The sequence below is a fragment of the Harmonia axyridis genome, chromosome 1, assembly GCF_914767665.1.
Source record: "Harmonia axyridis chromosome 1, icHarAxyr1.1, whole genome shotgun sequence".
Lineage (NCBI taxonomy): Eukaryota > Metazoa > Arthropoda > Insecta > Coleoptera > Coccinellidae > Harmonia > Harmonia axyridis.
In genome coordinates this window covers 15,587,507-15,604,471 of record NC_059501.1, presented here as the reverse complement: position 1 = coordinate 15,604,471, position 16,965 = coordinate 15,587,507, and the positions used below count along the sequence as shown (strand labels likewise).

Genomic DNA, 16,965 nt, shown 5'->3' with positions numbered 1-16,965 from the left:
TATAATACCAACACAACCATCACAGGTCGAAACCAAATTAGCAGAAGGATCCAAGTACAAGAACGAAGAAAGAGTTGGGAGAGAAAAACAGAAAGTACAGTCGTATAAAACCCACCAAGTATCAACGAATGACACGCCCAAAAAATCAATGGCTATAACTCGGACACTAAGAACACAGAAAAAACAGTAGTTACATTATTCACAGGTACATTTTTTGCATACATGATTTTTCTTTTTTTTTTTTTCTGTTTGTGTTTATTTATGTCTGAATATGGACCAATACATAAGAGATTTCAGAATAGACTCGATAAAAACGTTTACTCTGAATAAACCCGATGAATGCAAAACAGTTTTGAAACAAAACGAAAAAAATCCAAATTTTAAAATTATTCATAATAATATTCGCAGTTTAAATAAGAATATTGATGACTTTAAAATAATGTTGGAGGAATTGGGCTCTGATTTCGATTGCGTTGTACTAACTGAGACCTGGCAATTACTGGACCCTTGTATATATCGTATACCAGGGTACAAACCAATTTATAACGAGGGGGGATATAATCAAAACGATGGAATAATGATGTATATAAGGGAAGATCACGTATTTGATAGCGAAATTGTTTCGATAGAAAGAGTTAAATTTCTCAAAACAAAGATAAAAATCGGGAAACGAAACGATATACTTGTCACTAGCTGCTACCGATCACCTTCAATGAGCATTAATGAATTCAACCAAATCTTAATCAGATACTTTGAGAATATTGAAAAGGAGAAATATGATTTTTATCTCTTCATAGGCGACATAAATATAAATTTGTTAGAGGAAGATGACAACACAACCGAATATCTCAGTATATTGCATGAACTTGGGTACATATCCAGCATCAACGATCCCACAAGAATACATTATAACCAAATATCTTGTATAGATCACATTTTTATCAAGAGTAAATGGAATATACTGGATATGACAATACCCATTGTTCTGAAAAGCGACATCACCGATCATTTTACAACTATACTACAAATTGTTATGGACTACAAAATAACAAAAAGGGGGTATGAAATGGGATACAGGGAATTTATGAATGTTGGAAAGCTGAATGATACATTGCAACTGGAAAACTGGGAGTCTGTATACTCAACAGAAGATCCCAATTTGGCTATGGAAAACTTTATTGATGTTCTAACAAGAGCTATTGAACAATGTACTGAAAATAAACAATGCTCTAGGAAAAACACAAAATTTGCACCATGGTTGACGACTGCTCTATTGAAGTCCATCAACCAAAAAAACCATTTGTTTGCGGAACTACACAGAAACCCGTACAACGAACAATTGAGAAATTATTACAAAAGATTTAAAAATAAACTCACCAATTTAATAAATATAACCAAACGCGACTACTACAAACGACAAATTCAGATCAACGTGGGCAATAAAAAAAATCTCTGGAATATAGTGCAGGATATCAGTGGCAAGAAACAATCAGACAAACAAATACAGGGTATAAAAGATGAAAATGGTGAATTACTGAACGAAAATATAGATATTGCGAACGAGTTCAATAATACATTCATTGAAACTGGTAAAAAACTTGCTGAAAAAATCAAAAGAAATCCGAAATTCAAATCAAACACTAAAAGACTAACAAATTCCATAGTTATCCTTCCTACCGACCCGGCTGAGTTGAAGGATCTTATTAATGACCTGAAAAACAAAAAATCTGTAGGTGAAGACCAAATTCGAGCTGAAACACTAAAACAAATTGCAGGCAACATCGTAATCCCTCTTGCTTATATCTTGAATCGATGTATAGATAAGGCAATATGGCCAACTTGTTTCAAAAACTCAGTTGTCATTCCAATACATAAAAATGGGGATAAATCCGCTGTTTCCAATTATAGGCCCATTTCACTGATAACGAATCTAGCAAAAGTATTCGAAAAATTATTAAAAGAAAGACTTATATCTTTCATAAATAAATACGGCCTGTTTTCTCCCAGACAATTTGGCTTTAGAGAAAAAATTTCCACAGAAGATGCTGTACTACATATCACAGAGAAAATACACCAAGCTCTTGAAATGGGAAATCCATGTTTATGCTTATTCATCGACCTAAAAAAGGCATTCGATACTGTCAGCCATAAACTGCTCTTGGAGACATTAGAAAAAATTGGAATAAGAGGAAATGGTAATAAGCTCATGGAGAGCTATTTGGATAAAAGGACCCAGAGAGTAAAAATTGGTGATGTCTCAAGTGACTCAAAAATCATAGAGTATGGAATACCCCAAGGAACAGTCCTAGGACCAGTGTTATTCAACTTATATGTAAATGAGCTGTTCTCAGTTGCTAGTAAAGGTGACATCATAGGATATGCTGATGACACTGTTATTTTTTATCAGGCCCCCACGTGGCAAGAAATAAAAAGTACTGCAGAAAAAGACTTCGAATTTGTCAAAGATTGGTTTGATGACAAATTATTAACAGTAAATTTTGAAAAAACCCACGTTTTACCTTTCAGTTGCAATAAATCAGGCGTCCCTCCTTTTCACCAACTAGAAATAAATACTGAGGGAAAAATATTGACATTAAAATCCGTAACTGCAACCAAATACCTCGGAATATACCTTGACACACATCTCAAATGGGACTGCCATATAAAATATGTAACTAGAAAGCTCCAAACCATTTTGTATAAATTTAAATATCTGAACAATTACTTACCTATTGGAGAAATGCGATTGATCTATTTCTCCCTCGTAGAAAGTCATATACGTTACGGTATTACAGCTTGGGGTGGTGCGCTTAAAACACATCTCAACCAATTGGAGGTAATACAAAGACGGTTTCTGAAGTTGATCCTACATAAAAACTCTAGATATAATTCCAATAGCCTCTATAGAGAGTTAAAAGTCATGGATATCAGGCAATTGTTTTACCTTTGTGTGAATATGAGGTACCACTTCCAGAAAAATAAAGCTGAGATTCCTAACCATGAGCACAACACACGGAATCGAAATAAACACATAATCCCGCTTGTTACAAAATCCAAAACGCAAAGAGCATATTCCTATATCTCAATAAAAATGTACAATTCGCTGCCTGAGGAGATAAAAAATTGCAAGACCACACAGAATTTTAAAGGAGAATTAAAGAGATACATATATGAAAATGAAAGAGAATGGTTCTCCCAACTCACTGAAATCTAATGTATATGTTCGTTATATTTCGTTGTATTTTATAATATTTTGATATGTTATACTATATTGCATTTTATTGCAGTTTATTGTTGTGAGTTCATTGTGATACTGTTTTTTTTTTTTTTTTCTCTTTTCTTTTTCTTATATCTTTACGTTATGAATGTTTATGCTTTTTACACTTCACATTTTTATGATTCTAACATCTTACATATTAATATTTTTGCATGTATACTTTACAACTTTACATTTATATTTATTTTTAATTTTAATACCTCATCACTGTTTTTTTTTTTCATATTTTTATACTTAAACAGTGAATCTATCTGTTTTTTGTAATGGGAAACAAGTGCTTTGCACTTATCTCTAAACCACTTTATTCATATCCGAAATGTAGCCATTTCTTCTTTGTAACCATATTATTGTTTATTTATTCTGAATAAAGTTATATTATTATTATTATTAATGAAAAGATCTTTACCAGGTTTGAAAATTATTTCAAAATCGTATTTCTTTAATTGGATCATTATTTTCTGAAGTCTCGAGGGACATAAAGTGAGAGACTTTTCAAAAACACCTAGCAAAGGCTTGTGATCACTTTCGACAACAAATTTAAGACCAAAAACATACTCATTGAATCTTTCACATCCAAACAGAATAGCATAAAGCTCTTTTTCAATTTGAGCCCAATTTTTCTGTGTTTCTGTGAGTGCCCTAGATGCATATGCACAAGGAAGATTGTTTTGCAAGATACAAGCACCAACACCATCTTTCGAGGCATCCACAGAAACAATTATAGGTTTGTTAACATCATAGAACTGTAACACTGGAGATTTAATCAACAAATTTTTTAACTCATTAAATGATCTCATGTGCTGCTCGTTCCATTCAAAGATCACGTCTTTTTTTAACAATTCACGAAGAGGGTAATTCTTGTTTGACAAGTTAGGGATAAAACGATCAACATATGTTATCATACCTAGAAATCTCTGAACATCATTTTTATTTTGTGGAATGGGAAAATTTTTAATAGCTAAAATTTTATTTTCGTCTGGACAGAAACCATTACTGGTAATTTTATGTCCAAGAAATTTAATCTCGTTCAAACCAAATCTACATTTTTCTTTATTGAAAGTTATATTATTTTCTCTTGCAATTTCAAAAATTTTATTCAAACGTTTATCATGTTCTTCCTGTGTACGCCCCCACACTATTATATCATCTACGTATAAATCAACACCTTCTATGTCAAAGATATTTTTGAATCGTTTATGAAAAACCTCAGGAGCTGAGCGAATTCCATAAGGAAGTCTCAAGAAACAGTATCTTCCATATGGGGTTGAGAACGCACACAATTTTGAACTTTCCTCATCTAATGGTACTTGCCAAAATCCAAAATTTGCGTCTAATGTGCTAAAAATACAAGCACCAGTTATTTTCGAAATTATTTGATCAATTGTCGGCAACGGAAAATATTCCCTTTTTATTGCCCGATTCAAATCAGCTGGATCCAAGCAAATACGTAATGAACCATTACTTTTTCTCACAACCACTACCGAATTCACCCAATCGGTGGGTTCTTCGATTTTTCTAATAATATTCTTTTTTTCTAAGTCAATCAAAGTTTCTCTGAATTTATTAAGTATTGGAATAGGTATTCTCCTCAGAGGATGTACTACAGGAATCACGTTTTCATTTAATTTAATGTGATATTGTTGTTTGAGACAAGCCAATCCCAAAAAGAGATCTAAATTTTATTTACAATTTTCCTGTAATATATTTGATTATTTATTTCAGTATTATCATTCAAAACATCTACTCGTTTCAACAAATTCAAATTAATACTTGTATCCAAACCGAGAATACAAGGAAAATCTTCCTCCACCACAAAAAATTCTAATTTATGAATGTTTTCTTTATAGCGACAATTCAAGAAACACTTTCCCAAAATCCCCAAATTATCATTTGTATATGATTTAAGAATTTTATCATTTTTCAATATGAACTCGGAACGAAAATTAATTAGTTTCAATATTTTCATCGATATTAAATTAGCTTGTGCTCCAGTGTCAAGTTTGAATTTTACAATTTCATTATTTATTTGCAGCAAAACATACCCTGAATTATCATTTTTATCATCATCAGTTTTTCCTATGTATAAACAATCATCATTTTCGTTTGGGTCACTTTCACTTAACTTCACTGTATTTACCATTTTCTGTTGACACATTTCAGAAAAATGATTTAATTTTCCGCACATGTTGCACTTTTTTCTGAAAGATGGACACTGGTTTTTTCCATGTACTCCACCACATCGATAACAAATTCCATTATTTTTACTAAGTCTGTGTCCTCTACCAGAAGAATTCGTAATATTCTGTTCTCTGGATTTTTGGCGTTGTTCTTCAATAGGGTTGGTGTATTTTCCAAGCCGCTTACTGAAGTGTTGATGGTTATTTGATTTTCTTACTGATTGTACTTCCAATGATAACGAAGAACTGGTCTCTTGTGTTATGACACTGGCCTGTCGTTTAGAATTTTCAATCATTACACAAAATTTAATTGCTCCATCTAAATCTATTTGATCATCCTGTAGTAACTTTTCACGAAGTGTTTGATTTTGTAATCCACAAGTGAAGATATCTTTTATAAGGCTATTTTTCAAATCACCGAATTCACAGGAACGTGTTCTGTTTTTCAGATCAGTTGCATATTGTTCGATGTTTTCATTTGTCAATTGTTTTCTCGTGAAAAATCGGTATCGTTCGAATGACAAGTTTTTCTTTGGCAAAAAATGACATTCAAACTTGTTTATGATGGTTTTCATTTTGTTTCTTCATCATCATTGGCAAAGGTGAAAGTATTGTAAATTACGAAACCTTCCTCACCTATATAATGCAGTAGGTAATTGTGCAATTTGAATCTTTTCTTATTTTTTGCCTACTTCCGTAGCAACCAAATAATATTCGAACTTCTGTCTCCATACTCTCCAATTCTCTGAAATATTTCCGGAGAAGTCCATTGCGGGTAAACCTCTATAATCACCCATATTTCAATTTATTTTGATATTATACCACAAATTATTATTCAATTCCTTGATACCGACTACGCCATGTCACATCTCTAGGTTAGGTTGTCATACATAACACGATAAGTGGAAGACTGCCTTATTGAACATATTCTATTTATCAGTCCATGCGCAGGTACACTCCATATAAGAAACATATAATATAGTCAAAGCAATAAGTTATTCTAAGAACAAATACAACTTCATAACAGTTTGCCTATTTAACCGACATCGTAGCATCAGTAATAACGGAGTTAGCAATGGTGCCGACTTTATTTGAAAGACCCTGTATAGGGCAAACAGGACGGTATCTCCGAACATGAGAGAGATTCCCTCAACATACTCAGCCCTCTAAAAAAGAAAAAGGAGAACAACACCACTTTAGCGGAACATGTATCAAATACATTCCATTCTTTTGATTTTATCGATTTATCGATTCAATAAAAATATTGGGACGCCAAAAAATTTTGAAAAAACGCTTACTACATGAGATTAAATAAAATAAAACAAGATGAAAAATCCATAAACAGGAGAACGGACATTGAAGGTTTGAATACGGCCTATTACTATCTCAACGACAAAATAAAAGGAAAAATAACTTAAACGAATTATCCGAATTGAATGTCAATGTCATTTGTGTAGATATAAACAGTAGGTAGTCATTATTTACTTATAACATATGTATGATAGGAGCGGTCTGTTTCCGATTTAAAAGTTAAATTCTAGGTTGATGGTATCCAAAAGTATTGTTTATTTCATATCTTTCATGTTTCTGACCTAAAACCATAAAATAGAATGCAAGTTATTGTTTTCCCTTTTTTTAATGTTAAATCAAGTACCTGTATGCTGAGCTGTATTATATTCAATGTTTCTCTCACTGTTCGTTTTAAAATTTGTTTTTGCATTGTAGTTATCAGATATTTATATAATTATTTAATATGTATTCATTTATTGTACAAATGTGATGTCCCATGGCATATTCCAACACAGTTTATTTTTAAGTGTTTTAAAAAATCTTGTAATTCATTTTGGATCCCTGAAGAAGATTTTAGAATAAAATCGAAACATGTCGACAATGATCTTAGAGGAGGTTTTTGTTCTAACAACCTAACCTTCAACCCTGTCAAGTAAATCAGTTTATATTTGACTGAATTAGGCATAGTTATTTCAATTCAAAGTTCATATCAAGCGATATGCCAATTTCGATTGCAAATCTAAGTGATATATTTTTTTAAACAGTGCCCGCTTTTCTAATCCAGAAATTTTTTTTGGTGGACCACTGATACTTTGAAAACTGTAAAAAAAAACTATAATCTTATTCTCAAATTTACGGCTTCTTGTCAAGGGCGTACCATGGTCGTTTAGGTTGTGACATATTATAAAATAACAATAAATTACCTTAATTTCAAAATTGCCCCACTCGCTGGGTACGCCCATGCTTCTTGTAGTTGTGTCGTTTCTTCTGCCGATTTCGAGAATAAAATTTCAAACAATTCTCTCGAAATCCTTGGGAAAATACAAATTACCATGAAAATCCAATCAGTAAGCTGCGATGAAAAAAATAATAATTAAATTCGGTGCTTATTTTCTGTCAGTAGAAATAATTCATAAAGATTCAATAAACTGGTATGATCAACACGAAAAGTAGGTCTACAAGAATTAGCCTGTATTTCGGAAATGAAGCATTTTCGATACTTTTATTTCTAAATGAACCAAATGTCTCCCACTGTCATTTGTACCTTCAAATTGGGAACACACCATATTTAGATTAAAGGTTATGTAACTTATAACACTTTTTAGTCGAAGAGCTAGTGATGAAAATGGGTAATAGTTTTAATTGTTGAAAATTTGATGGACGTTTTATTACTGAAAAGCGTGAATCAAAGATCGGTCAGTTTTTTCTACTGTGACGTGAAATTGTGTTTTTTACACCAAAAACTGTCCTTCCAATTTTCAGCCATCAGAAAATGTCTATAGAATCACAGTTGTTTCACGACCTGGCTTTGTGAATGATTTTCAACCCGAACCTGAAGCCCAAATACCATAAAATATCAGATTTTCAGCCATTGAAATAGTATATTGTAGCCAAGTAACTGACTATACTATACTTTCTCCTCGACTGTTGACGTAAACATTTCTATTAAGGAACAATAGAAACTCAAAAACATATCTGAAACATCAAAACCTGTTTCATTATGACACTTATATTCATTGTATTTGACAATTAGTGAAATTGAAAACCGAATCCGAGATTTTTAGTGAAAAATTCTCAATAAAAAATTTTTCAGTAGATATACATATTTCCATTGACAATTACTGAAATTGAAAACCGAAGCGGAGATTTTTAGTGAAAAATTCCCAATAAAAAATTTTTCAGTAGATATACATATTTCCATTGACAATTAGTGAAATTGAAAACCGAAGCGGAAATTTTTAGTGAAAAATTCCCAATGAAAAATTTTCCAGTAGATATACATATTTCCATTGACAATTAGTGAAATTGAAAACCGAAGCGGAAATTTTTAGTGAAAAATTCCCAATAAAAAATTTTTCAGTAGATATACATATTTCCATTGACAATTAGTGAAATTGAAAACCGAAGCGGAGATTTTTAGTGAAAAATTCCCAATAAAAAGTTTTTCAGTAGATATACATAATATGTATATCTAGTGAAAAATTTTTTTATGGAAATATTATTTCCATTTCCATTTCATGGATGAATCATTAGAAAAACCAGAAAAACGTTGCCATGAAAAAGATTGTCTTATGTCCTTCTTTTCCGAGAAAAAATGAGAATATTTTTCATATACATCCATTGATTTCCGAGCAGATTCCAATAATGTCAGGTGAAGTATTTTGAACTTCCAGATTTGATTCACTTGATGCATCTATTTTCATTTCTTTCAACGTCAAATATATTATTATGTTTGATTCAAAAATGCATAATTATGATGTTTTGAAAACTGCAATGAATATGATCACGAATAATTTTTATTCTCTATATTATCGAAATAATTTCATAATATTTGGCGAGAAGAAATTTAATATTGTAATACACCAATAAGGGGTTTTTTTCGGAATGTCTCCTTGGTTTTCATTTCCGTTTCTACCTTCTTTGTCGCTATAGATATAAAGATAGATGTATGACTATTTTACATTCAAATGAACAAAATATTGAAATATTAAAAATATTCAATACTTTTGTAAATAGGTATTCCACAAGTTGAAATTGTAGGTGCTAAAGAGATGAAATACCATTTTTAGAGAAATTATATACAAAAAAAAGATTCAACACTTTTACATCAAGCTTGAAATTGGTATTATAGGTACATCTACAAGCAAAATTTCCAATGGGTTGGTAATCACATCTTATTAAATTCTTATTTAATGAGTTCGGTCCTTTTTGAAAAATTTATTATACAGGGTGTTTCAAGTTCGACGGCCTATTAGACGTTTCTGGAGAACAGGGCCGATTTGAGATTTGAAAATTTGGAATATGACATTGTTTATGATGCCCTATTCAGCTAAAATATTTTCGAAGTTCCAGCACTTCCGGTTATATAAGAATTGAATTTTTTTTTATATCACTTTTTTTTAATTTTATGTCTTAGATGTTATAAACTTTTTTATTTTCAATAACTCTCTACTAAAATTATTGCGTTAGTCCTCATAGTTTTCAAAATATCAAGGAAAAACCGAAAAAAATAGAGAACTCCCATAGTCACTATTAGGTGAATTATTTTTACTGTAAATATCCTATGCGTATACTCAATTCACTTTCTCAAACTAGAATGATGTAGGAATATCGTGCATATCTTGAACATGAAAAATATCGTCACAGTGTGTTTCAAATATTGTGCCAAAGATTGTGAAAAAAATTTGATCATAACTTTTGATTTTCTGATTAGAACCCTATTTTTTTGTGATTTCGTTTGATTCTACGGTAAAAAATATTGGTAGTGACCAAAAATGATTAAGCTCCCAAATTCAATAATTCAAGAGTTATTCGAGATTTTATGAATTTATGTATGAGTAGGGTCAATTTCATTCAGTAGATATACATATTTCCATTTCCATTTCATGGATTAATCATAAGAAAAACCAGAAAAACGTTGCAATGAAAAAAATTGAGAGATTTTTGTGAAAAATTCCCAATAAAATATTTTTCAGTAGATATACATATTTCCATTGACAATTAGTGAAATTGAAAACCGAAGCGGAGATTTTTAGTGAAAAATTCCCAATAAAAAATTTTTCAGTAGATATACATATTTCCATTGATAATTGGTGAAATTGAAAATCGAAGCGGAGATTTTTAGTGAAAAATTCCCAATAAAAAATTTTTCATTAGATATACATATTTCCATTTCCATTTCATGGATGAATCATAAGAAAAACCAGAAAAACGTTGCCATTTAAAAAATTGTCTTCTGTCCTTCTTTTCCGAAATTAGTATATTTTTCATATACATCCATTGATTTCCGAGCAGAGTCCAATAATGTCAGGTGAAGTATTTTGAACTTCCAGATTTGATTCACTTGAGGCATCTATTTTCATTTCTTTCAACGTAAAATATATAATTATGTTTGATTCAAAAATGCATAATTATGATGTTTTGAAAACTGCAATGAATATGATCACGGATAATTTTTATTCTCTATATTATCGAAATAATTTCGTAATATTTGGTGAGAAGAAATTAGATATTCTAATACACCAATTAGGGTTTTTTTTCGGAATGTCTCCATGGTATTCATTTCCGTTTCTACCTTTTTTGTCGCTATAGATATGAAGATAGATGTATGACTATTTTACATTCAAATAAACAAAATATTAACATATTGAAAATATTCAATACTTTTGTAAATAGGTATTCCACAAGTTAAAATAGTTGAAGTTGTAGGTGCTTAAGAGATGAAATACCATTTTTAGAGAAATTATATACAAAAAAATAGAATCAACACTTTTATATCAAGCTTGAAATTGCTATTATAGGTACATCTACAAGCAAAATTTCCAATGGGTTGGTAATCACATCTTATTTAATGAGTTCGGTCCTTTTTGAAAAATTTATTATAGATAAAATGAAACAAAGATCGAAGGAAATTATTCTTTCGTCAATTAAATTATGAGGCTTTGCTCTATATTCTGCTTGGAATTCGTAAGGTTCTCACTATACAATCATCCCGAATTTGTGGTTGAAGCTTGAAATTTTTATTCTTCATATAACCCAAAAATACTAGGTATAATTGAATTTTCAAAAAATGTATTCGACTCAAATCAGTTCCTAATGTAGGAAATAGAAATGGAAAAATTTTACAATTCTTTCAATAAGTTTTAAGTATATTTCGCCGCGGCTGAGAATTTTTTGTAAAAATACAATATGTAAAAATTGTGAAAAGAAAACTTTTGTTATAACATACATTTTGGGGATAATACATTTTGCATTCTTTGAAATATTTTCTTCTCTTCTCTCTATTATTTGGTGTAGGGGTAAAAGATAAAAGTTGAAATTGGCATTTTGAATTAGAGCATTTGTATGAAACATTATTTTTTTAATTTTGGGAAGTGGTTATTGGGTAAATATATTGTAAATCTGCTTAGTTTAAATACAACACTTTTTGTATTTTTTCAAAATGGTTTTCGAAGTTTCCATCAGTTGGTTAAGTTCATTTTCTGCCGAAATTGGCTATGAGTCACTGACGGGGTTTTCTCCTGGGCTCTCCATTTATTTTTATAGTAGTTCCATATATCTTCATTTCCAAAAAGTTTTATTCAATCTTTAGGTAAGATACATTTAATTGGGAGCATGAATTTATGAAAGAATTTAAGTTTATTCCTTTATTGCTCGTTGAACTTTCCTAATTTCAGAATGACATAATGACAGTTTTATTACACTAAAGTTAATCCGATTACTGTTTGCCAATTCTAGGAAAGGTTGCCGCTCAAAGAGTCATTTCTAGCAATATTTATTTAGTTAGTTGTTATTGATTATTTCAAAGAGCTCTTCTAACATTATATATCAATTAGTTCAAATCTATATTTCAATACACAATGCTTATATCCTATTTTTTTCAGAACATTAAACACTTTATATTCCCAATTCGGTGATGACTTTGACAAATGCGAATAATTTAGTTCTAATAAATACGAAATACCCACCCATGTCATAAAATCTCTTTGAATTCCAGGTACCTGAAATATCTTAGGTCAAATATAAAAATATTTCAGTGTCTGTAGTACCAGTGAGGTGTATGTACGTTGTGTCAGTGTGCAGTGTATTTGAGGAGAATTCATTTTTGAAACTTTGAAATTTCTAAAAATCATGGAAGATCATCGAAGAACTGAAGCTCTTAGAGGTGCAGATAGGCAAGAATTTGAACGTAAGTCTGATTTCATATAGTTCCTCTTATTTCTTCAAACTTTAGTAGATACAGATTATTTTATTCATAAGTCCTATAAGGACTGAAATATATATGTTGTTTGTCATCTACTTTTTTTTTTTAACGGTCGTCTCCAAACAGAACCCTTATCATTTCGTCACCAATGTCTGTTATTTCGAAACTTAAGAATACCGGGGGAGTTCAAATATGGATGTTGATCATGGTGATAATTTTACAATTTCTATTTGAAAATAAGCGATTTGGCATGAGGATTATCGATTTAGACTGTAATTTAGTATATCTCATAGAGGGGGTACACTTGGTTGTATAAAACAAAGCAAAGCTGAACTAGGAGTAAAAAATTAAAGAATATTCAAAGCACAAAATTCTACAACATAATTTGATTCATGCAGGTTTATCCACTGGGCGCCCAGGGTCCCTAAAGAGCCTGGTCCTAACTATTGTTTCTGTTTATAACTTTTCAATAGCAGAAGATTTATTAGAATTCAATTAATCAACTGAAATTTCTATCAGGCCAGAGACTAGAGAAATATCGAAAAATCTAAGCAAATATCAGAAAAAAACTAAATCATAAATATCCCAGTAGATCGGCGATTCCCTACACAATTTTTACAACTTTTCCCCTCGTCTTAATTTCCACCAATAACAAAAGCATAATTTTGAATTACAAATGGTTTCTAGATAGAATAACTGTATGACAGCACCTGTCAGCAGTTTTTTCGAGTTTACCCGCGGCAAAACTTGACAGCTGTGCGCACCAAAAATTACAATAACTTCGATAACAAGTAACTACACTACGGGAAGTGTTTATTTGATATAAACGAAAATGCATCATAGTTAATAAATCATTTATTGGATATATGGACAAACAAATATTAGTTTCATGGAAATAAATAATTTATTTCCCACTAATATCCCACCAATAAGCATCATTTATTATTACACTTTATTTATTTACGCATAACTTATATTAATAATGCTGAAGAAATATCCATTTGAAGGAAATAAATATAGTTGAGGTTAATAAATCATTGAGTACTAATAATTAATAAACCTTATTCATATGTAATAAAAATAATATTTCAATTCAGTAATGGTTGTTTCTATTATCCGATTGTTATGGTCTGAGAAGAACCGTTATTAATAGTAAATGTTCGTTAACTACCAGTTGAAAATTTGTTGATAATGAATTTATGTTATTTGTGGAGATAACATAAGTTCATATAAATTATTTATAACCGAAATATATCAAATGTTATCAAATATCTTGTAAACAAATATTTGTTTCCTCATTAATAAACTTTTTTGAATGCATAATTTAACCATTAATATATTTATATTAAATATGAATCTGCTGTAATAGTTTTGAGTGAATAACCCCCAAATAAGTGTTTCATTAATAATAAAATATGGATTTCTCTCAGTGTATGATCTCATGAAATTGTCTTGTCGAATACCTACCATTCGGTTATAAAATTTTTCCTGTGAAAAAAATTAGATGTCCTCATGATAGATATTACGAGTTGTTTCCGCTTTGGCAAATCAAAATTGTCGACATGGTCTTTAATGAAAACGTTTGAGGAGGAAAGCTTTTTTCTATGAAACAAGGGCATCGACTTAGATGGAATAAAAAGATTCAAATTCTTTAATGTAATATGTGATAATCTTTCCCAAGGCCTAAGAACAAGAATTGAATGATACCGAGAAGTAACATGAACGTTAACCCAAATGAGTTGTTATGGAAATATGTGCAGAAAATTCAAAATAATAATCCTTCATGCCATATCTCACTTTGATTCATTTCAATGCAATATTTTTACTTTCATCTTTTCAAACTTCAGGTTCCGAACCATCAACGTCTCAACAGCAGCCAACGTCTCAACAGCAGCCAACGTCTCAACAGCAGCCAGAGTCCATTACGCCTCGTAGACGTAGACGTAGACAAAGACGTTATGCTCCTGAAGAATCTGAATATCATCCTCTTCTCAGTATGAGGTTGAATAATTTAAGACGTTTTAGCAGACGTTCTGGATTAGATAGAAACCTCCTCCAAATTCTTGTGAAAAATGCCCAGAAATCTGTAAGAAAAATTTCCATCAATCATTTCTATTTACTTCTCATTTCATGGGTAGTTTTTTCTTCGATATATTTTATTTTTGAATTATTATATCATGTTCACCACTCATATTTTGAAATGCGTCTGTCGTTTGAAGCCCACTACACATCAAAGACGCAGATATGGGGAACTTCCAAAATGTGAAAAAAATATATTGTTCAACGAGTGGGGAAAGTCCAACTTTTCTCACGAGTGTGGAAGTTTGTGGCACGAGCCTGAAAAGCTAGTGCCCCAAACACAAGAGTGAGAAAAGGACTTTTTCTACAACTGTTATGAAAAGTAGCGTATTCTTTATAGCTAAGTCAATTTCAAAACTATGTTTTGCTCCCACAGTGAAAAATATTTTTCCACACGGCTCTTTGCCCACTTCTCGCTTGGTAGACCAATGAAATTGGGTTTTTGAGAAGTGTTTTCATAGAAACACAATAAATAAACATATACTGTCTACTAAGGTCATTTTGAATTGAATCGAGTACATTACTTGAATCATTTAAATTTGTGCAGTTGTAGGAAAAGTATAATGTACAACATGGGGGGGAAGTCCTTTTCTTACTCGTGCGAAAAGTTGGACTTTCTCCACATGTTGCACACTATACTTCTCCTACAACTGCACAAATTTAAATAATTCAAGTAATGTATCTAACTCAATTCAAAATGGTCTTCGTTGACAGAATGTGTTTATTTCTTGCGTTTTCATAGAAACGACTTATCAAAAGCCCAATTTTATTGGTCTACCCAACGAGGTGATATTTTTCACAGTATGAGCAATAAATAGTTTTGAACTTGAGTAAGCTATGAAGAATACACTACTTTTCATAGCAGTTGTAGGAAAAGTATAGTAAACAACATGCGGAAAATATCCTTTTCTCACTCGTATATGTCTGCCGCACCCGCCTTTCAGACTCGTGCCACAAACATAATTTCTTAGGCTTTTCCACATAGTTGAGTGATGAATTTGAGTTTTGGTTAATCCTTAGGTTTTTCCTTACTCCAATCCAAGCTCAATCTTGTTGTCATAGTGACTGATAATTGCATTGAATGCAGATACCAGTTTAATGTTGACATGATTGGGTGAAATTGTTTCTTATGATACAAAATGACAAAATTTTCACTGTATTTGTGTACAATTGTATCATTTTGAATTTCATTACAGAATCTTGGAGAGGATACATATAGAATGGCCTCACTCGCAAGAAGATTTCTCGAGGAGGTGGATGAAGTAGAACGAATGGTGGCCAACCATCAATCAATCAGTAGCAACATTGAGAGTATCACAAGAAAACTGGATTCTTTCAAATTTAGCGAAGAATGAAATTATCTTCGCTAAACATCAAAGTCAAAGTCAGCCGTCCGGAAGAATAGGAAGATCGGCTGCTACACTGCATTTGTCCTCCCTGTAGGCAGGGCCGCCGCCAGACATTTTGGCGCCCCGGCAAAATAAAATTTTGGCGCCCTTCTTTATAGGCAATACTCAATAAAAAAATCCTATTTTTGGATATTGTTAGAATATTATAGGTTTGGTTTTGAATGACCAAAGATGAGATAACTAACACTTATCACGCATTCACTAGACGTCCGGTATGCCGGTCCTGGCCGCGGCCCTGCCTGTAGGCACCTCGTGAAATGAAATTGAAAAATGCATAATAAAGCTTCGATGACAATAAACAAAATGAGTTTTAAGTTTTTATTCTTTTCAATATTCCTTCACCAATAAAATTAATGTAACTGCTCCTTTAATGGACGGGAATAGGGTTGTGTGATATGAGAAGACCTTAATGAGGTTATTATTATTATGTTGTGGGTCAATTCTTTTTATGAGTTGAAAAAGATTGTCCAATTTAAAGGCATTTGCCTAACATTTCTGTAATTTTATTTCTATTATATTCTTGTTATATTTTTTCGAACAAAGTTTAATAATAATAATAATAATAAATAATAAACATTTTATTCACCAAAAATCATCACATTTCAATACAATAAAATTGGGAAACGTCAAAAGAAAAACCAAAATACAAATGAAATAAATCAATTCAATCCTGAGAGGAACTCTGTAATGTTATAAGGTTCTTGATGAAGCAATAACCTGTAGATCTCTTTCCGAAACAATTTGAAGTCACCTATTTCTCTTATGTGTACTGGTAGTGAATTAAATAGTTTAATACACATATATGTCGGA

General features: G+C 31.3%; 1 protein-coding gene across 2 annotated transcripts; it reads left to right on the top strand.

Moving 5' to 3' along the window:
* Window positions 1-11,462: 11,462 nt before the first annotated feature.
* On the top strand, window positions 11,463-16,666 carry LOC123686224. Of its 2 annotated transcripts, none has more exons than XM_045626243.1 (2): window positions 11,463-12,652; window positions 14,515-15,095. In XM_045626243.1, the coding sequence occupies exons 1-2, from the start codon at window positions 12,595-12,597 to the stop codon at window positions 14,931-14,933; spliced, it is 477 nt and encodes a 158-aa protein (XP_045482199.1). In that variant the 5' UTR covers window positions 11,463-12,594; the 3' UTR covers window positions 14,934-15,095. The 2 variants fall into 2 exon arrangements, with proteins under 2 accessions (XP_045482199.1, XP_045482207.1); XM_045626251.1 differs by lacking the exon at window positions 11,463-12,652 and adding an exon at window positions 15,943-16,666 and having other exon boundaries at window positions 14,024-14,753.
* Window positions 16,667-16,965: the final 299 nt, after the last annotated feature.